General features: G+C 36.2%; 1 protein-coding gene across 1 annotated transcript in view; it reads right to left on the bottom strand.

Moving 5' to 3' along the window:
• SNW1 (SNW domain containing 1) overlaps positions 1–23571 on the bottom strand; it is a 36088-nt gene that overhangs the window by 702 nt on the left and 11815 nt on the right. Inside the window, exons 3-13 of the mRNA XM_084891613.1 lie at positions 22239–22400; positions 11057–11152; positions 10851–10957; positions 9410–9514; positions 8531–8600; positions 7238–7303; positions 6206–6322; positions 4784–4925; positions 4110–4206; positions 2224–2341; positions 79–242 (exon numbers count right to left, since the gene is read on the bottom strand). Of these exons, the coding sequence (XP_084747739.1) occupies positions 79–242; positions 2224–2341; positions 4110–4206; positions 4784–4925; positions 6206–6322; positions 7238–7303; positions 8531–8600; positions 9410–9514; positions 10851–10957; positions 11057–11152; positions 22239–22400 (1244 nt within the window). The remainder of the gene's footprint in view (positions 1–78; positions 243–2223; positions 2342–4109; positions 4207–4783; positions 4926–6205; positions 6323–7237; positions 7304–8530; positions 8601–9409; positions 9515–10850; positions 10958–11056; positions 11153–22238; positions 22401–23571) is intronic.

The raw sequence follows: 23571 nt of genomic DNA, 5'->3' as shown, positions 1-23571 counted from the left end.
AAAAAGAGAAAGAACCAAATTATAAACTACCTCGCTTACACTCACGCAAACATTGAAACTGAACTGTTTGCTTGGTACCTGTTGGTCTTTATTCTGGCTTCTAGATCATCACCATACATGTCCTTATCCAGATTTTTACTGGGCCTGTAAATATTCTGGGCCATATCTTTACCACCTCTCCAGGCTTGATCATAAACATTGTAAATTTCATCTTCTCCACCTGCAAAACCACTGTCCATACCCTGTAGAGAACATTACAAGTATATGTTATAATTTATTAAAAGTTGAATCTGACTACATTCATTTATAACTCACATTTTCAACAACCTTCATTAAAAGTCCATAAACTTGTTCGTATCACCTTCAAGTTCTCAGATTAAATTAGGTACTCATTAACAAGTTTGACTAGCAAAGTAGTCATTAAAACTGGGGGACACTAGTTAAGCAGTTACTTAGAAATTCATGCAAGGGGCTAGGCCCTAATAGCCCGTTTCATCCCAGAAGGTCGTTTCCCTGTTTGGCCATCCAGACTAATTAGCATATTATGCATTTTTTTTTATTATAGATGGCAAGAAGATGGAAGTACCATAAAACATCTGATGCCATTCACAGTAATAATATTCCCCCCTTAACTGCCTGAGAACATCACTATTATAGCATGAGATAATAGGGTTCTCAATGAAAATCAACAAACTTGTTCCATATATTTAGAAAAATTTAAGTGATTTAAGCCTAAAGTTGTAAAAGGTGACTGTCAAATATTTACTTATGTGGAGCTTTCGTGCCTAACCCCTTTTACTCAGACTGGTAAGATGCCATTGCATAGTAATTAAGAACACAAGCTTTGACATCAAGACAGCCTATCAATGAAATCTGAGTTCATTAGTTACTAGCTAAATCTCTATGCGTCAGAATTTCCTCATCTTCAAATAGAGGTGGTAATAGTGTGACTTCATAGGGTTCTGTAAGGATTGAGTAAGATAATACAAGTAACCCTAACCAGTTTGGCTCATTGGACTGAAGGGTCCCAAGTTCAATTCTGGTCAAGGACATGTACCCTTGTTGCAGGCACATGCCCAGTAGGAGGTATGCAGGAGGCAGCTGATCAATGTTTCTCTCTTATTGATGTTTCTAACTCTCTATACCTCCCCCTTCCTTTCTGTAAAAAGTCAATAAAATATATATTTTTAAAAAAAGATAATACAAGCAAAAGGCTTAGAACAATGCTGGGAATATAAGAAGTGCCCAGTAACTTACTAACTTAAAGAACTTACTCAAATGCTATCTTCAGATCTTAAAAACTCCCCAGTCATAATTAAACTCCCCTGTACATCCCAGTAGAACTTTATACTTCCATATTCTTACCAGTCTGCCTTGTCTTTATTTATATAGATTAATCTTATCTTTTCCAGTAGACTTTGAGGGCAAAGGCATATCTAGCTTCCCCCTTCCCCCACCCTCATATTTTGAGGGCAGGCACCTACCTTGTTTTAAATTTTTTAAAAATTTAATCCTCACTTGAGGATATGTTTTTATTGATTTTTATAGAGAAGAAGGGATAAAGGTAGGGAGGGGAGAGAAACCAATGAGAGAGAAACATTGATATGGGCCTGATAGGAGGATCAAACCCGTAAACTCTTGGTGAACGGGACAATGCTCCAACCAACTGAGCCACCTGACTAGGGCCAGAGCCAAGTTTTATAACCTAATTTTTTTTATTTTCTACTATTGTCTCAAATAATAGCTAATTGTAAGAGGTAAAAATCAGAGCTGTTTCATATTACTTCTTTCTTACGTTACAATATACAACTTAGAATTTTTTTCTATTGTAAAAAACCTGCCTTAGGTTGATCCAAATGTTCATTTTCTTTTCCCAGAGATTTGGTATTCATATCAACATTTAAGATAACTCTATGTTTTCTGTGGGTGTTAACTCTTACTCGATATTTTTTCCATTGATTTTTAGAGAGTGGAAAGAAGGGAGGAAGAGGGCAAGGGGGGAGAGGGTAAGAGAGAAAGAGAAACATTGATGCAAGAAAGAAAGACACATCATTTTCTTGCTTCCTGCACATGCCTCAACCAGGGTCAGGGATTGAACCTGCAATCCAGATACAGTTACATGCCCTTGGCCAGGAATTGAACCTTTGGCCCTTTGGTGTGCAGGCAACATTCTAACCATCGAGCAACACCAGCCAGAGCATGATAAAGCTATTTCTATTGTACCTTGGATTGGTTGAACAGCCTTTGGTCATACTGAACTTCATTGGAAGTCCGAGGATTGGGCACACCAAGAGCAATGACCTCACTGATATCTCGATTTTCATTTCTCTGCAGTTTCGACCTGTTTTGAAATACAATGTTACTAACTGAAAACTCTTCACAGACAAGCTGAATTTCAATTTTAAAAATACAAGCAATCTCAAAAGCTAAGGAAATGTACATGTCCTGTTAATATCTCGAACATACATTCCCTGATAATGCATAATTCCCTGATAATGCTGGCAGCCCTTACAGCATTTCAGCTAGATGATTACTGGAAGAAGTAGGGTTTTATAATTAGACCCTCCTGTTAGCTGGAAGGAATAGCTAAGAGATTCATTCTTGACACGGAAGTCTTTAATATAAACAAGCACCTTACAATACATGCTGAGATATGAAACTGCTATAATCTATATTTGCTATTAAAAGAGGATGGGTAGGACTGGATACAAATTAAATGTATCACAGGAATCATTTTCAATAAGCTGGAATCAGGTTTTTTTTACATAACCACATTTAGTAATTTTATCCTATTAGAATTTTGAGGAAAACACATCGATGACTGGATTGCTCATTATGATTTTCGATATTCACATTAATTCCCCTGCTGTTTCAGTGTGTAATGCAATCTACATTGCAATGAAACCATGGTAACTGTCGTCATTTATTTTGCTAGAAGCTCAGGTCTTAAAAATGACTTCTATAGACAATCTGATTTCACTAAATCACAAGTTTACAGCTTTCCTATGCTATCAATTCTCAGCCACTTAAATGGTCCAATTTATACACAGAGCTATTTTGATTTTTGTACCTTAGAAATTTCAGACCAAAAGCATATTAACTACACACTTTCCTACTTCATTCCTCTTTCTTCTTCACTATACATTTAACCAGAACTCTAAATTCAGATTTTCTGCTTCTCCATGACTTCACATATCCTAAGAGATGAAATATGCCATTAAACAAATTCCACCACCAGCAGGAATCTTCTTTTTCATGTTTAAGATATGAATGGAAAAAAGTGAATTGTAACAGTTCATAGGATAATGACAGCCTTAAAAACTGCACATGTGGAAATAAGATGTTTTATATTTGCATTTAACTCTCATTCAGAAATTTATCTCCATATGACAGCATTTCTTCAACTTTTCAGCACTTTCAGTTCTAAGCCTTTGGTGAACCACAAACTTCACCAATCCCTACTTTATTTCAAATTTGTTCTATACAAGTCTGTACCTATTAAGAGTGCTTTGTCTATATGTCAACTGTATTTTAATTTTAAACAAATAGTCAATTTCCCCAATTCATTTTATTAAAATTTTTTTATCCATAATTTTATATAATAGCTCTGCCTTTCTGAATTTTAAGTGAAACTGCTCACGAGAAGCGACCGATTTTCACTTCTTACAAAACCTGCTTTTCTCCCCCACTGTACTTCATAGAGTGCTCTGCATGTAAAAGGGCCTCAATAAAGGTAATGCAGTTTATTTCCTGTCTAAAGGAACAGGAACGTAATAAATTTGTCTCACCATTTGAAATTGGAAAAGAATAGACCAGAACAGTCCTATCCATTACCTTCTTTTCACAAACATGATCTGCATTTCCTTTTCTATATTCCCATCATTCTCAATTCTAGCTGACTCTACAAGGCGATGGAAGAAAAGATTTCTTCCACGGATAGTCAATTCTGCTAAGACAAGGTAAGTAGTTAAGTGAAAGAAAATAAGCGCTGATTTATTAAGTCATCAAACTAAGAGAAGCAAAATTGGTATTAGTGGACTAAACCACCTCTCTAAAAGGTTCACAAAGGCTAATCTTCATAAATCATATTTATCTCAAATAGCACCTACCTCTTATCAGGCGCTGCCCTGGAAAGATTCCGGTCATGCTGTCTCTCTTTCCGCCTGTCATGCCGAATTTCATCCCTCTCACGTGCCTCCCCATCCTCTGTGTGGACAGAATTGAAAATTACTTCATCACTATATTACCCATTAATATTTTAAACAAGATAATATAATCTTTAACCTTATACAATTCCATGAACTTCACTGAAGTCACATTCAGCCCTTTCAACTTTACTTCCAATGAATTTAAATCCAATAGAATTGGTTTAATTTTGGGAATGTGAATTCCAGAATCATGCATGTAGCTTAAGTATTTAGGGCTAAGTGTACTGATACTTTTGACTTATTTTAAAATGCATCAAAGTATTAAAGTGGACTGAAAGATAGAGATGGGTAGATATATGAAAAAGCAAATTTAGCTATGTTAAGAAATTTTAATACAGAATCTAGGTGGTAGAGATAAGAGAGTTTGTTTTACAATTCTTTCCACGGTAACCCAGCACTGACTGCAGGACTTGACTTCAGGTGTTCAGTCGAGCCTATGATCGATAGTTACGGACCCTGGGTTTTTATATGTTAGGATACTAATTTTGTATGCAGTAAAGATCAATAGAGATTTTGTAGAATGAGATCTCTATATCTTACAAAGTAAACTGAAGTTGGTAATGAGAATGTAATACCTTTTTCCACATGGGTTTTGATCCCAGCTCTTCTCTCTCTAGCTTTCTGGGCCATTTCTCTCAGTTTCTCTTCATGTTTCTCTTTTTCTTTTTGAGCCATCTTTCTCTCTACTTGAGCACGCATTTCCACAGCTTCTCGGGCCTGTTAGTGAAGTTGGATGTTAAATAAGACACTCTCAGGGGATAGATTATAGCTATCATCTATCTCCCTGACTAACACCTGGCTTGAGAAAGCAGCTATACAGAATTCAGATTTGTTATTGTTAATTAAAACAAAGATTCTTGTCCACTAAAGATAGCTTTACTGAAAGACACCATAACTTGGATTTTTTCACTCTGGGAAATGTCTTAGTAGTTAAAGACAGACAGACACTCCTCTCCCCCTTAAAAAAAAAATTTGAAAGTCCGTATTACACAAATGCTTTCTTTGAAACAATCTAAAAAGTCAAAGAAAATTCCAGTCAAGTCATTTTTAATATCAATAACATACAGGAACTGATTATGTTATTAAATCAATTGAGTCATCTCAAGATAAAGCCTTAACCTATAAAAATAATTTTTATAAGGGTGTTCATTGTAATACAAAAGACATACTTTTCTTTTTTATTTTTCACATTACAAAGTTAAAATTATTTTTTAATTCCAATATAAAAAAAGACATACTTTTCTATGTTCTAAACATGTGTCATGATGTATTTGAATTTCAAAGTCACATATTAGTACCATATTTAGACAGCTAGTACTATGAATGCCATATTCTATTCCATTCAACTCATCAAAATGTTTACTTGCCCTTTCCTGCTACTGACTTTTTGGGAAACATCTACATCTAAAATAGAGAAAAAGTATGAAATCTAATAACAGCAGCTGGCAATCTGCACAAAATGGGATCAGCCTAGTAAACCATTATTCTGAAATTTTGAGGAAATTATAGTAGTGAGGTTTATGTATGAGTCTGTAAAGACTGAGACCAGATACAGAGCTGCAAATAGCCACCTGCCATCTCTGGCTCTCATACCAGTACAGTAGCTAAAATAACAGTATCTTAGGTAACCAAGGAGGTATTTACAAATTATCAAGAGCATTATATAATCTACACTAATAAAAGAGTAACATGCTAATTGACCGTACCTTTGCCAACACCCACCAGCCAATCAGGAGCGAATACACAAAAACACCCTTGGAGGGTTAATTTGCATATGCAGTCACTGAGCAGCCAGGGGCTGCTTACGTCATCATCCTGCACCATGCCAGCCACTCCAGGCCTCTGGGCAGCGTGGGAAGGTGGAAAGGCAGCTCCAGGCCGGAGCAGAAAGGAGTCTCCGGCCAGAGTGAAGGTGGTGCTGGCAGCCAGGGGAAAGAAGGCCCATTCTTGCATGAATCTTCATGCATCGGGCCTCTAGTTAAATTATAATGACCAACCTTCCGATCAGCAATGTAAAGGGCTTCAGCCAATTTAGCAAAATTTTCATTGATGTGAACTGTCTGTAGTCCTCTTCCATCAGCAGCCAGACGTTTGTCTAATGGAATTGTATAACCCTAGTTTTAAGCAGACAGAGAAAACAGTCACAAAGGAGAGACAATAGGTTCTTTAAAATTAGATTTAAATATGTCCATTCCGACAACCACTTAGTTGAAGTTCTTTTCCTTACATCTTTCTTCATAATTATGCAACAGCAGCAGCTAACACTGAGTGCTTTGTGTGGAGGATTGTTTAAGCACTTTACATATTATGATCTCATTTAACCTTATAGAGTTACTGAGATCAGAGTTACTGATCTCAGTAACTCTATAAAGCTGATAACAATACTGTTTTCATTTCACAGATAAAGATACTAAAATAGAAAGGTTGTGTAATGTCCCTAAGGACATATAGTAAAATAAGTGGATGAGCTAGGATTTAAATTCACACAGTGTAATTTCAGAGCTCATGTTCTGGGAAAATAGATTATCATGTAAATACTTATGAATTGTATTAAGAGGAAATCACTATCAAATACTTATTCCTAAGTAAATTTAACAGTCACAGAAGGTAGAACAATCCATAAAATAATAGTATCTATAGGTAGAATAATCTGCTGTTCTGTTTTAATGCCTGGGTAGATTCTTGGAACTTTGTTTTAATAAACAGAGGATGAGCCCATAATTCCCTTTAGGGAATAATTTATATGTAATCCATAAATTAAAGTGGCTTTCACCTATTCAAATAGAAACATGAAATATGATTTGGGAGAAAAAAGGAAATAATGATTAGGAAGTTTATTCCACATCATTTTATAGATTCTTCATGACTTCTGGAAGCATTGGCAATTAGTAGATATGTAGGATTTAGATGGCTTACACATGCAATGTTAAGAACATAAACTAATAGTTTAAAAATTAAAGTACTCCTTCCCTGGGTGTTTTGCAGTAGGTTGTAATACTAAAAGACTGATTTTACAACAACATAATTACCTTTGCATTTTTCCAGTTTGAAATACAAGGAGGAATCTTCCACTCTTGTTGTTCTTTCACAGTCATCTGAGTTGAGAAAACAGTGGAAGAGGCATTTTTAAATTCATGGTCTAGCTAAAAACCCAAGTGTATTCTTTCTTCAAATACAGATTAATATATGGATGAATTTAGTCAAAGACTAAAATTCCATTGTTTGGTAACACTATATACTATGTTCCTACATCATGAAGTGCTGAAGGCTAATTCCAGCATGTCATAATAAATGCAAGAAGTCCTCAAAAGGTGGATGGGCTTCTAAATTCAGCAGGGCTGAATACATGTTATTGCCTGCTAGAATGGCCGGAAGCATTTCCCCAAACCTGAAGATCGCATATATTATCGCCTGTTACCAAACAACTGAGCGCATTTCAATCTACATGTTATTGCCTCCTGCTGGCCAAACAGCTCAACAGCTGAAGGCATTTCCTCCAATCTGACAACACCTACTGTATACAAAACTTACCTTTGATATGTATATCTATCTACTTTGCTTTAGTGCACAATGTGGGAATAAAAAGAGCCCTGGGTCTGAAGGTAGAGAGAACTTAGCTATTACAGTTAAGCTTCCTCTGGTTCCTACAAATTTACATTATATTTCTAGTCTCTTTATTAATTTACATGCAGCCCTTCTCCAGATTCCTGAACCCTTCTAGATGCTGGAGAAAGACCCTGGCAATGAAATCTAGTAATAACTTTAACATAAAAAATGGAAAATAATCTAAAAATTATTTTTGATAGTTATAAATAGTGGTTAGTACTTTTCCATATTTAAAGTGATATAACTTCTTTCAGATGAATACTTGTTCTTTAGTTGGGTAATAAAACATTTTGAAAAGCCACTCACATTATCCATCAGAGACCTAACAATTTCAGGTACTCACTTCCTATAACTATGATAACATCCTCATGTCAAATAGCAGATCCTACTCATCCATTCAAAACAGGGGCTAAGTTAATAATAAAATTAATAGCTAACATTTTACATACATTTTCATAAGCACTCTGTAACTACACATTATAATCTTAAGTGGACCCCTATTTGTTCTTAAAAAAACAAATTAAAAAAGAAAACAATGGGGCAATGGAAAGATATGTACACATATAATACCTTAATAAAAAAATATAAATAAAAAAATTTTAAAAAAGAAAACAATGCATAAGTTTAAAGGCATTTAGACTTAATTCTTTGGGACGTTATTTATAAAATTAATAACCATGAGTCCAAAATAATATTTTACAAATGGCAAAGATTACCTTTCGGCTAGGAGAATGCATGACAGGTGCAGGAGGAGAAGGTGGTCCTCGGGGAATTTTCTTATTAATCCTGAAGCATAAATCAAAGCACAACTGTACAGTGATACATTTTCCCCCCCTTTTAATTAGTTAAGTCTCAAGTCTCCCCCCTTATTTTTTATTATGTAAAGTTTCAAACACATACAAAAACAGAGTGTACAATGAATGTCCATCTTCTCATATAAACAGTCACTCAGCTTCATCAATTATTAAACATGGCCAAGTTGTCATCATCACTACCCAACTCATCTCCACAATATTATCATTTTTCCTATTTAAAAATTGGCTTTAAGTACAACTGACATGCAATTAATTATAAACACATATTTAAAGGGTTCAATTTGATTAAGTTTTGACACAAGTATATATTTGTGAAGGCAGAGCCTCAGACCGCTCAGCCAGCCTGAGCATAGCACAAGTATATATTTGTGAAACCATCATCACAATAAAAATAGCAAACATACCCATCACCTCCAAAGTTTCTGTGTGCCCGCTTGTTCATATCTCCTCTGCTGCTCTCCCCTTTCCTCCCCACAAGCAATCACTGACCTACTTCCTGTATTACTGTTTGCATTTTCTAGGGTTTTATATAAATATAGTTATACAATATGTAATTGTTTTTGTCTGGCTTCTTTCACTCAGCATAATTATTTTGAGATGGATCCATGTTAATGCATATTAAAATGTTATTACTTTTTATTGCTCAATACAATTGCTCATTCCATGTATAGATGTCCCACAATTTGTTATCCATTCACCTGTTAATGGACATTTGGGACGTTTCTCCTGGGACATCTTTTTAAAGAATAGTGGTTCATTCTCATGAAGCCACCTACTTACTTGAACCTTGGAGGTTCCATTGGATCTTTCTGCATTTCCACCATACGAATAACCCTCTGTTTTGCTCCAGAGTTGAAAGCCACTCCTTGCTGAGATGGTGTGTATCTGAAGAATACAGATGGAACTAAAGGTGTAACTAGTTCAAACTTTCAATAGGTATTTTTTTTCTATTACAATCCTAAGATAAACTGCGTTGTCAATTCCTTTCACAAAGTATTAACAGAAAATTACAAAATTTTAGGCAGAGCAGATAGCAACAGAGATAAGAGAACTAACAGCAATTATGAGTTACAAGCAAAATGTAAACTCAAGTCGTATTAGTTTGCATCTCTGTCCATTTTTCACCATGGAAAGTCACAATGTTCAATTTCAGAGATAAGAAGACCAGAAAATAGTACCCATTTTGTAAGTCTGTATTTGAAGAAAAAACGATCCATAACATTCTCAGCAGGCAACTATAGTCAAGAACTTTTGACTGTCCTAACTGGTTTGGCTCAGTGGATAGAGTGTCGGCCTGCAGACTGAAAGGTCCCAGGTTCGATTCTGGTCAAGGGCATGTACCTTGGTTGTGGGCACATCCCAGTGGGGAGTGTGCAGGAGGCAGCTGATGGATGATTCTCTCTCATCGATGTTTCTAACTCTCTATCCCTCTCCTTCCTCTCTGTAAAAAATAAAAAAATATATATTTAAAAAAAATAACTTTTGACTGATTATAGGTGTAAAATAAAGAATGGTAGCAGCTCTACCAGTTCTTAATTTTTTCTTAATATCTATTTGTGAATTATCCCTCCACACAAAAATTTAGTTGAGTGAAACACCTCAAAATTTAGATTATAAGGATGTCTATTATTATATAAGTCAGGGGTCCTCAAAGTTTTAAAGTGGGGGCCAGATCACGGTCCCTCAGAGAGCTGGAGGGCCGGACTATATGAACTACTAATTCCTACTGTAACACCTCGGCTGCGCTCACTGCCCAAAAAACCTGGCGGGCCGGATCAGACTCCTCTGCGGGCCGCATGTGGCCCGCGGGCCGTAGTTTGAAGACCCCTGATATAAGTGATAATACAGTATTAATTACCACCATTATGCAATATATAATCATACTATAATACTATATAAGTATTACATTATATATTACAACATAATATATTACATAAGTATATAAATATATAATGCCTATTGCATATAAATAGAAAAATTGTAAATAATAATTATGCTTTGGATCACATACTGTAATTGTTAATTTCTAGAAACAAAAAATATTTTGAACTAATATCTTAAAAGTGGTACCTTAAATATGTTTTCTGCTTTCAATTGTGTGCACAGAGTCAATAAAAATTGCATTTACAATTGTGACTAAGTAGAACAGTGAAAGAATACCAGGATCCTCCACCCCAATCAAGTCTGACATGAAACTAGGACTTCCAGGCATGATTCCTACCGGATATACTGAGCGGGAGCCAGTTTATCAGCCGCTCGAACAGGCATGGCCGCAGCAACCTTCTGTGATACAGATTTTTCTAAGGCCACCCTTGTCTTTTCTGTTATCTGAAATATGAAATATGAAACATAGCATTGAATGGTTTGGAAGTTATTTTCGATGACTTTTTACATCTTTATTAATTCTATATAGAAATTCCCAGTTACCTCTTTAATAGCTTCTTCATCAGGTCTTTGCAGGTCTGGATCATCTGCATTCATGACCTCTTTAGGAACCAGGTCAGTGTACTTGCTATAAATGACCTAAAATGTTTAAGCATAAGCAAACTTTAGAAAACCAAGGAATGAAAAGAAGCAATATGTTCAGGCCGGTGTGGCTCAATTGATTGGGTGTCATCCTATGCACTGAAAGGTTGCCAGTTCGATTCCAGGTAGGGGGTGTACAGGAGGCAGCTAATCAATGCCTTACTCACACATGATGTTTCTCTGTCTCTCCCTTTTCCTTCCTCTCTCTCTGAAAATCAATGAAAAACCTTAAAAAAAAAAGAAGCAGCAACTGCATTAATTAATTTCAGAAGTCAACATGTTCTCTCAGCAAACTTAAAAATTAGGATTCTGTCTTAGAGATTTTTAAAAATATATGTATATATTTCATTGATTTTTTACAGAGAGAAAGGGAGAGGGACAGAGAACAGAAACAACGATGAGAGAGAAATATCGATTAGCCACCTCCTGCACAACTTCCCTCGCAATGTGCCTGCAACCAAGGCACATATCCTTTGACCAGAATCGAACCTGGAATCCTCGAGTCCAAAGGCGACGCTCTATCCACTGAGCCAAACCTGTCAGGGCTGTCTTCGAGATTTTAAAACCAAAAAAGCTTAATATATTCACAAATTGCTGCCCTGACTATTAAGTTAACAATTTTCCTTTGACCTCATGCATTTAAATTATTTGAGATCTTCTAATCAAGTCAGTGTCTAAAGACATTGTGCCAACAAAATCTTATGCATCAGTGATCCCTGCTTTTGAAGCTCACTAGGACTTGAAATTAATGATGATATAAATTTCCCATAGCACCATTATCTTGGATTACAAACTCATCGGAATTTAAGTCAGGTTACCAAATAACTTCCAAAGTCATTGGGCCTGAAAATTTCATTGACCTCACCCTACTCAGAATGTTTGTTTTTTTCTGGCATTAACTCTATTCATAGACTAAGAAAAGGAACATGCGCCTCTTTCAAAAATCCCAGAACATGCTCAAGGCGGTTTGACTCAGTGGATAGAGTGTCAGCCTGCGGACTAAAGGGTCCAGAGTTGGATTCCAGTTAAGGGCATATGCCTGTGTTTCAAGCTCAATCCCCAGTAGGGGGTGTGCAGGAGGCAGCCAATCAATGATTCTCTCTCATCATTGATGTTTCTATCTCTCTCTTTCTCTCCCTACCTCTCTGAAATCAATAAAAATATATTAAAAAAAAAAAAAAAAAGATTCAAAGGCAGATCACCGCCTGCTGTGCCTAAGTCTTCATTGTTCCTGTGTTCTTAACCTGAGTCAGTCTCTCACATCTCATTTTGTACCACATGGCCTGTCATTCACCCTACTCCATCACGCTGCTGGCCTCCTTTTAGGTCTGTGAACAAGCCAAGGATTCTCTCTCTACCTCTCCCTTCCTCTCTGAAATCAATAATATATATGATGTATATATATATATATATATGTGTATGTATATACATATATACACACATATATAAATCCCAGAACATGTTCTTCTATGAAAAAGGAAACAAAATACATTCTATCTATACAACATATTTTACACTCATTATCCAAATTCAGGAATGCTATCTGACTTCTACTAGGCTCAACATGGTTTCTATCAGGCTGACACTGATGTGGTAGGCTCCTGACAAAAGAGAAAATATTACTTACTTTCATGCCCATCTACACTTCTCTAATACTTTCATAAAAACTTACATGGAACACAAGAATCTAGTCAAAGATTTGGAATACAAAGAGGCAAAGGACGCTCCTCTGGAGAAGCAAGAAGAGAAGAGAATCCAGAAAGTTGAAGATAGTGTAAGAAGCCTCTGGGACAACTTTAAGCATACCAGCATCAGGATTATGGGGGTGCCAGAAGAAGAGAGAGTACAAGATACTGAAAACATATTTGAAGAAATAATGTCAGAAAACTTCCCCCACCTGTTGAAAGAAATAGACTTACAAGTCCAGGAAGCACACAGAACTCCAAACAAAAGGAACCCAAAGAGGACCACACCAAGACACATCATAATTAAAATGCCAAGGACAAAAGACAAAGAGAGAATCTTACAAGTAGCAAGAGGAAAAGTTGATTACCTATAAGGGAGCACCCATACAACTATCAGCTGATTTCTCAACAGAAACTATGCAGGCCAGACAGGAGTGGCAAGAAATATTCGAAGTGATGAATAGCGAGAATCTACAACCAAGATTACTCTAAGCAGCAAAATTATCATTCAGAATTGAAGGGCAGATAAAGAGCTTCACAGATAAGAAAAAGCTAAAGGATTTCATCATCACCAAACCAGTATTATATGAAATGCTGAAAGGTATTCTTGAAGAAGAGGAAGAAGAAAAAAGATAAAAATTATGATCAACAAACACATATATATCAACAAGTGAATCTAAAAATCAAGTGAATTAAAAATCTGAGGAACAGAATAAACTGGTGAATATAACAGAATCAGGGGCAAAGATAGGGTGTGGATTGATAATTATCAGGGGAAAGGGTTAGGGGGTGCAGGAAAAGACTGGATTAAAATCATAGACCTATGGATGAGGATGATGGGGGGGGGGGTAAGGGCAGAGGGTGGGGTGGAAATGGGTGGAAGGGAGCTATGGGGGGGAAAAGGAGAAACAACTGTAATAATCTGAGCAATAAAGATTTATTAAATTTGAAAAATAAATAAATAAACTTACATGGCCCTAGCTGTTACTATGTTTAAAAAAAACTTACATGTCCAATTTTGTGGAAAAAAAAAAAAAAAAAAAAAAAAAAAAAGAGGTGGTACTGGAAATTTAACAAATGATCAGCATTGAACATTTTGCTGCTTAAGCCAGGAATTCTTTGACATACATAAAAAGTACAACCTATAATATGAAATAAAACCAGATTTCTGGGTACTTGAGATCTTCAAAATTTTTCTGCAGAAAAAAACTGTTTACTACATGAAGTAAAGTCTTGTATCAATAATTGTATTTTATTGCACATGCCTTAAAATTGCTTTAAAAATGCATGGTAGTCTTAATTTCTTACTGCAAAAAACAGAGCAAAAAAAATTTTTTATGGTGTATATAACCTGACCTGTCTTGGCCTACAGCTTCAACCTCCCCCTGTATCTCTTACGCCCTCAATTCATTATGCTTCACTCACATGGGCTCTTCTGGTTTTTTTTGTTTGTTTTTTTTTAACACAATATACTTTCCCCCAATTTTGAGCCTTTCTAAAGTGTTGTTTCCAGTTCTTCAAGTGAGTGCTCAATCTCTAAGTCTCAGTTCACAGGTCATGCATGCACTGGTGAGGCATCCCCTGGCTATACTCACTAAAACAGGAACCACTCCCTACCCAATCATTCAGTGTCACAGCACTCTATTTACTTTCTTCAAAGCAGTGCTCACAGAATTTATCTATTTTACTTGTTTATCTGTATTCTCTATTAAAGTAATAACAATAAAAGATAATTTATTAAGCAATTACTTTGTGTCTCTGTTCCTTTGCTTTATATATATTAACTAATTTAACTTTCATATCAACCCTATGAGGTATGCACAATAATTATACCTACACTAGAGGCCTGGTGCATGGATTTCTGCATAGGTGTGGTCCCTTGGCCTGGCTTGCAGGGATGAGGCCGAAACTGGCTCTCCAAAATCCCCCATAGGGTCATGGGTTGTGAGAGGGCAGTTCTTGGGTGAAGCACCCCAGAATCGGGCTTCCTCCTTTCTGGTTCTCCTGGGTGCATCACTCGAGAACTGTAGCTGCCAAATCACTGCAGCTCGGCAGCTCCTGCGTCTGCCTCCTAGTGGTCAGTGCACGTCATAGCTACTGGTTGGAGTGTCTGCCCCCTCTGGTCATTGTGCATCATAGCTACTGGTCAAATGGACACTTAGGCTTTTATATAACAGATTAGAGGCCTGGGTTGCCTCGGCTTGGCCTGCAGTGATTGGGCCGAAACTGGCTCTCCAACATCCCCCAAGGGGTCTCAGATTGCAAGGGGGCAGTTCTCGGGTGATGCACTTCGGAATCAGGCTCCTTCCTCTCTGGTTCTGGGTGCATCACCTGAGAGTCACAGCTGCCAAGTCACCACAGCTCAACAGCTCCTGTGTTGAGCATCTGCTTCCTGGTGGTCAGTGCACATCATAGCTACTGGTCGGAAGGTCAAACAGTCGGATGGTCACTTAGGCTTTTATATGTATAGATTACAGATGAGGAATCTCTTATTCATGAAGTATTTCCAGTGCCTCTAACAACATCTGGTCCACAGGAGGTATTCAATCAATATTTGTTGTACAAATGAATGAATATATGAATTTTAGAAATTATTAATTCATTGCTAGAGGTGAGTATATTTTAGGCCCTACAGAACATTCTCTATAAGCTGTTGATTTCTTAGAAAAAAACTACGTCATGGTGATTGACCGACATGTCTAGTTTTTTTTTTTTTTTTTCCCAGGAATTAGACAACAGGTAAGAAACTGTAGATGACTGACCACATAACATGTACTATTGATATGTGAGCAACTAATGTCACCATCTTCTCAGACGTCTCATTTGGAAGTGGTCCTAAAGCTCACACCAGTGGGAAGAAGGAGACTCAGTGCATTAAGATCATGCAGCTGATAACTGACTACAAAAGTCTCATTTTTTTTTTTCTTTTCTTTTTTCAGGACAGAAAGATCTACATGACAAGAATCTAAAATTATATAACAATACTCTAGAAACTAATACCAAGACTATGAAGAGTTAATTACTTTTACACAGCAATCATTACAGGAAGAGATTCTAAGTAAATGGCTCCCTGGTAGTCATATATGCTCAACATAAAGTTTCAATACTAATTTAGCATACAAGAGTCATTTGCTGCTCCTTTCTTGGGTATTCCAAAGTTAATAACCCTTTAAATGAGCATCAATAAGATTCTAGCATCTCACATAGCTAAGTGAAGGACATCTGAAGAGCAAGATTTCTCCATGGTAATTAACTATAAAAACCCAAATTTTTATTGCCAGAGAACCAAATGTACTGAAGAAATTCAGTATATCCCAGGAGGCAAAGGAGCTGGGGAGGAATATCTATAAAATAGAATATATTCTTGAAGATATCAGGAGGACAGATGATCTTTGTGAAAAGATAAAGCAATAACTCATCTATGAAACAGATTTTCTTTTATTACTGAAAACTGGAAAGAACTGGATTGACTAAAAGAACAAGCCTTATTCATCATTTCAGAGGTAGAAAGAAAACACTATCTTTAGGCTTAGCTAGTTTGTGAAATCACATGAACAAGATAATAAATAACATTAAAAAATTATCTTGGGGTTAGTTTAAAGTTGTTGATTTTGGGGGGACAGGAGAGGTTGAAGGCATTCTTTTAGGTAGTATCATGTAACATTTCCTATGGAACTATTTCAGGAGGAAAAATGTAAACACCAAGGCTTTTTATTTTAAGACTTATCACTCAAGTCCAAATTGAAAAATTCTTGGTAGTTCTATCAACATTTACTTCAAGAGATCTTTTCCTTCCCAATTTTGTATTATGAATAAATAGTGTACACAATATTTACTTTACATGTAGAGAGATCAATGGCCTTAGTCTTGCCCTAGAATATTATCCCTTTGGAATCCTTCCTTGTTCTTCACCTCTTACACCAAGGGCTACTATTTTCCAGTCTTGCTCTTTCACTATTAATATTTCAGTGAGAATTCCCTGGTTTCTGAAGACTATCTCTTTGCTATAAATCAGAAATTTTTGTAAATACTGCAAATTCAATAATCTAATAAACTATTTTCATCTTATGTCAAGGATTCTGCATATCAGTCTCTTAGATAAGATTTAAAAAAACAAACCATTTTGTACATTTAGTAGCCAATTCCTTCTTTGAAAGTAGGAAAACCAGTTTTAAAACAGAGTATTGCTGCCACCTCCAACTCCCTTCCCCAGGCCTTTGTAAATATAAGAGGTATTTCCGGTTAAATCAATGGGGTGGGGAGGGCACTACTGGCACTTAACAGGTAGTGCCAGTTATATTAAATGTATACAATGCTCAAGATAGTGCCAAATAATCAAGAATTATCTCCCCTCCAACTTCAAACTGTATTACAAAGCCACTGTTCTCAAAACAGCCTGGTACTGGCATAAAAACAGACATATAGATCAATGGAATCGAATCGAGAACCCAGATATCAACCCAAATCACTATGCTCAATTAATATTTGACGAAGGAGGCACAAATATACAATGGAGTCAAGACAGTCTCTTCAATAAATGGTGTTGGGAAAATTGGACAGATACATGCAAAAGAATGAAACTAGATCACCAACTTACACCATACACAAAAATAAACTCAAAATGGATACAGGACTTAAACATCAGACGGGAAACCATAAAAATACTAGAAGCATCCACAGGCAACAAAATCTCAGACATATGCCAAAAGAACTTCTTCACTGATACTGCCCCTAGGGCAATGGAAGCTAAAGAGAAAATAAACAAATGGGACTACATCAAAATAAAAAGCTTTTTTACAGCAAAAGAAACCATCAACAAAACAACAAGAAAGCCCACTGTGTGGGAGGACATATTTGCAAATAACACCACTGATAAAGGTTTAATCTCCAACATCTACAAACAGCTTATACAACTAAATAAAAGGAAGATGAATGATCCAATTAAAAAATGGGCAATGGACCTAAATAGAATATTTTCAAAAGAAGACAGAAGGAAGGCCAAAAGGCACATGAAAACATGCTCAAAGTCACTAATTATCGGAGAGATGCAAATCAAAACAACAATGCGGTACCATCTCACACCTGTCAGAGTGGCCAACATCAACAAATCAACAAACGACAAGTGTTGGCGAGGTTGTGGAGAAAAAGGAACCCTCGTGCACTGCTCGTGGGAATGCAGACTGGTGCAACCACTGTGGAGAACAGTGTGGAGTTTCCTCAAAAAACTGAAAATGGAACTCCCATTTGACCCAGTAATCCCACTCCTAGGAATATATCCCAAGAAACTAGAAACACCAATCAGAAAGGATATATGCACCCCTATGTTCATAGAAGCACAATCTACAATAGCTAGAATCTGGAAACAGCCTAGGTGCCCGTCAGCAGATGATTGGATAAAAAAACTATGGTACATCTACACAATGGAATACTATGCTGCCATAAAAAAGAAGGAATTCTCATCATTTGCAGCAACCTGGATAGAACTAGAGAACATCATGCTGAGTGAAATAAGCCTGTCAATGAAAGAGAAATACCACATGGCCTCACTCATTTATGGATATTAAAGAACATTATAAACTAACAAACCAAAAGATAGATATAGAGACAGTAAAGCAACAAGCAGACTGTAAAATTACAGCGGGGAGAGTAGGGAGATCTGGGGGAGATAAGAGATCAACCGAAGGACTTGTATACATGCATATAAGTACAACCAATGGACACAAAACTCTGGGGAGGGAGGGTATGTATGGGGAGGGAGCAATGTTAAAATATGTACACAGATAATAATTTAATTAAAAAAAATTTAAGAACTGCAAAAAATAAAAAAAAAAAGATGAAGAAACAGAACTTCAGTTACAAAAAAAAAAAAAAAAAAAAGAATTATCTCCCCTCCAAATGCCAATGCATACTGGGTACTCAGTTAATGCTGAATTATTAAATGCATTAAAAAACTCCATGCTAACTCATCTATTTTAAAAAAATTAAAGTACATATGGACTAAATTTGTATAAGAAATTTAAATGTATATTCCAGAGTATAAAGTACAGCAAGGAAATACATCCACCAGAAACAATGTTAGAACAGTCCAGGTATTCGATCTATTCAGTATCTTTCTTCTCAATTCATTGAATGATCTATTCATTTTTTAAAACAATCTTTATTGTGTTTTTTTGTTGTTGTTTTTAAGACTTGTATTTAGAGCAGTTTAAGGTTTACAGCAAAATTAAAACAAAGATAGAAATTCCTATCCCCGCCCCTAAACATGCATAGATTCTCTCATTAGGGTCAGGATTATTATGAACCTCAGTGGTACCTCTGTACACTACTAGTTTGGGCTTCATTTCTGGTCCTGCGTTATGGACAAACAAGTAGGGCTTTTACTGTATAAAGAAACAATACTTGAGAGACTGAAATCTAAAGCAGTTCACTTTTAACATTTTTACTTTACTTTCAATACAAGATTATCACTTATATATTTGGTTATTAGAAAAAGAGAGAGAAAAAAACAAAAAAAAAACTTCAGACATTCTTGGGAAATCAGATAAAAATTGTGGTTGCCAAACTTGAAATATAATGCAAAATGGGCTGAAACTCTATTTCATTCAAAATTACACAGCCTGCCAATGCCAAATTATTGTCTTAAAAGGCTGCTTTATCCTAACAGATGAGAGAAGAGGGGCAGCACATATTAATAAATAGGGATTATTCCACAGAAGGAGGGATGCACCAGAACAAAGGCAGCTGGAGCCAAGTGAAGGCCTCCACAGCACAGGGTAAATTCTAGTACATGTCCTGCATGCACAGGGACCTCGTTTCCTTTGCACAAGAGGACTATGCTTCTTTACTGGCCTCAGAAGTAGCTTTCTGTTAGTTAGTGAAAATTGCTCATTCCTCTAACCACACACTGGTGAATGGCACTGTGTCAAATTGCCAGGTCCTAAATTAGATGCTTAAGAGAAAAATATAAAGATATAATCTTTGATCTCTAAGAGGTTGTAGTCAATGACACATAGATCATTAATGAACAGATCATTATAACAAAGGGTTATGACTGCTACAATGGAGTAAACAGGGAATAGGGAGGAAGGATACCCAATCTAGCCAGGGAGATGAGGGTGGGTATCCTGGAAGGTGTAGAGTGAGTTGCAATTTGAAGCAATAGGATTTAGACAAAGATTACGGGGAGGGCTTTTCTCAGCATAGGGCTTTACCCATAGGAAGTTCCCAGGATAAGAGAGAATGTACCATATTAGAACTGCAAGTAGTTCCTTGTGGCATTTACAGGGAATGCCCAAAAGTTATTTATTCTCTAGCCACCACCTACAGTGGTGGTTATTTTTGTATTGAAAACAAATAGAATGGCTAAACACTGGACTTTTTATTTTTAGATTTCAGTATTCTGGTCATGAAAGTTGAGGCTAGGCTAGAAAGGTAAACAAGGGGTCAAATTCGCCATAAGGCGCTTGGCTTGTTCTTCCCTAGCGGCCATGGAAAGATTTCAGGAAGAGAAAGATAAACAGATAAACATGGATGAACTTGTTTTTTCAGGCAGGCAAGAAAAATATCAAGGAAATGGGTTTGGATTCGGTTCCAGTAATTCTAGCAAGAAATGATAGGGGCCTGGGTTAAGTAGCAGAGAAAGGAATGCACTTGAGAAATGTTAAGATGGATAAGTAACTAAACAGATGTAAGGTCTGAGGAAAGCATACAAAAATGGAATGCTTGTTAAAGAACATATTAGCATGTGTATCACACTTGATATTTGAATATCCTTTGACCCAATAAGTCTAATTTATTATTTTTATTATTTTATTTACTATTTTTAACATTTTATTTTTTATTATCATCGATCGGCTGCCTCCTGCACACCCCCACTGGAGATCAAGCTCTCAACATAGGCATGTGCCCTGACCATAAATTGAACCGTGATCTCCTGGTTCATGGGTTGACATTCAAACACTGAGCCACAGCGGCCAGACTAAGTCCAATTTATTTTATACAAATACTCATGTAAAACTAAAAACCACCAATGCTTTAAAAAAAATTAGGGAATGAGTACATGTACCCTGACCTTCAACCTGGGTATATGCCCTGATAGGGAATTGAACCAGTGACCCCTTGGTGCATGGAATAACAATCAACTGAGCCACACCAGCCAGGACTCCAAAATTGTTTTCTCAAAAAACTCATCAGTCATTACTAGGAACAAAGGATGGTTATCATTAGTGCTATTTTAGAGGGGGGGAAAACACACAAAAAAACTGGGAAAGAGAGCAAGCAGGTCTGGAAAGCTCTTAAGTATTTCCCTCAACATCTTCAATTCTAAAGAGATCTTTTACCTCTATTTGGAGTATTTATTTACAAAAAAAACCTAGGTCTTGTATAAAACAGTTTATTGGGTTCAAGTGTAGCTGCTCTGTGATGAGATTATTTTAAGCACATTTTATTTTTGGTCTTTGGATGACTTTATAAGCAGGGCCACCCTAAATCTGGATAGCAAGTATCAGTTTTATACTTAATCAAGAAAAAAAGAAGTTTGTATAATTCATTATATTCAAATGAATTATTAAAATAATAAGTATCTGTAAGCACTTTGTAAGTACATGAGGGATGATTAGAATATACTATACTCAAAGTTAAATATGGATTTATAGTTTTAAAAATTTGCTAGCATTTAAAAAATGTTAGTACTATAAAATAATTGTTTTAATAATGTAAAATAAATAAAAATCCTAAGCATATATAAGCTATCATCAATTTGGGAAATTTCAAAGGAAAAAATCATTGCTGTTATGAAGTCACGATGTAATGTTCATATGGTTATGAAGTCATAACTAAGTAAATTTTACTACTATTTTTTAAAATATATATATATATGCAACCGAAGGACTTGTATACATGCATATAAGTACAACCAATGGACACAAAACTCTGGGGAGTGAGGGCATGTATGGAAGGGGGGGCAATGGTATATGTACAAAGATAATAATTTAATTAAAAAATTAAAAAAAATATATATATATGTACACACACACACACACACACACATATTCTTGTTGATTTCAGAAAGAGAAGAAAAGAGAGAAATATCAACGATGAGAAAGAATCACTGATCGGTTGCCTCCTATAGGCCTCACACTGGAGATCGAACTGCAATCTGGGTATATGCCCTGACTGGGAATCGAACTGTGACCTCCTGGTTCATAGGTCGATGCTCAACCACTGAGCCAAGCCGTCCAGGCCACAGCTACTGCTAACATAAAATAAACGGACAGAAATTTATTATATCAACATAATTAAAGAAATTCTTCCCAGGGGATAAACAGTGATGGAAAAAAGTAAAGAAAAAAAATTCTTCACAAAATAATTATCATTGGGAAAAAAATTATTGAGATTACCTTGTCTTTTGACTGTCCTTGTCGAGCAATTGCATCATATTTAATTTTTCCTTCAGCATCCACCTGAATGGCCAGTGCATTCGACATTTTCTTCTTTCGTCCCATATCCAGTGGATACTGGGCCACATGGATCTCTGGAAAAGCACCTCCATCTCCAAAATCCTATATATAAAAGGAAAAAAAAAATTTTAATAGTAATTTGAGATTCAAGATATTTTCACTCAATAAATAATTACTAAGCTTTTATGCAAGAAGCCAGAGATATGGCAATAAATACTAGGTGTACCAGTTAATAATGAGAATTTTGTGATCAAAGAAAACACAGTAATTTCAAAAGAAACATTAAAAGCGCTTTATTCAAAGTAACTCCCATTGCTAGCTACATATTTTCCCCATCTTTCAGGTAATTTGTGGATACAGTCCCAATAGAACTTTTTTTGTTTTGAGGCAAACCATTCAGAGACCCAATTTTCCACTTCTTCGTATGTTTTGAAATGCTGCTCAGAAAGTGCATGTACCATCCATCGGAACAAGTGGTAATTTGAAGGAGCAAGATCTGGTGAATACGGCAGGTGGTTTAATACTTCCCAGGCATGATCTTTTCAAGTGTCTTTAACTGGTTTTGAAGTGCGTGATGGTGCATTATCATGAAGCAAAATTACTTTGCCGTGTCTTTTGGCCCATTCTGGTCGTTTTATGATCAAAGTGTGGTTCAAATTGATCTGGACATTCTTTGTCTTTCACATAGAAATCATCACTTTTAAAGCATTCACAAGTATCCTGAGATGGAGCATGTGCACCATAAGCTTTCTAAAGTAAACAATTACTTCCAGCAGCACTTTTCTTCAAAATAAAGTAATGAATTAAAACTTCCCACAAATGCTCTTTTTGGCATGAAATTTGACATTTTTAAGTGTAAAAATATCTATGATGTTAACACCTTCAGAAAATTTGACATATGAAGTTTTTTTTTTTTTTTAATATATTTTATTGATTTTATACAGAGAGGAAGGGAGAGAGATAGAGAGTTAGAAACATCGATGAGAGAGTCATCGATCAGCTGCCTCTTGCACACCCCCTACTGGGGATATGCCCGCAACCAAGGTACATGCCCTTGACCGGAATCGAACCCGGGACCCTTCAGTCCCCAAGCCGACGCTCTATCCATTGAGCCAAACCGGTCCCGGCTTGACATATGAAGTTTTGAAGCTTGTTATCAATACAACAAAAAAGCATACACATCAAATCACATATATGTCAATATATGTGTAACTCCATCTACTGAAAAAAATCCGCATTATTAACCGGTACACCTAGTAGGGTTCTCTAATCT

The sequence above is a fragment of the Pipistrellus hanaki genome (genome assembly GCF_964339955.1).
Source record: "Pipistrellus hanaki genome assembly, chromosome: 1".
Lineage (NCBI taxonomy): Eukaryota > Metazoa > Chordata > Mammalia > Chiroptera > Vespertilionidae > Pipistrellus > Pipistrellus hanaki.
Note: the sequence above shows the minus strand (reverse complement) of the source record. Positions and strands in the feature narration are given on the sequence as shown.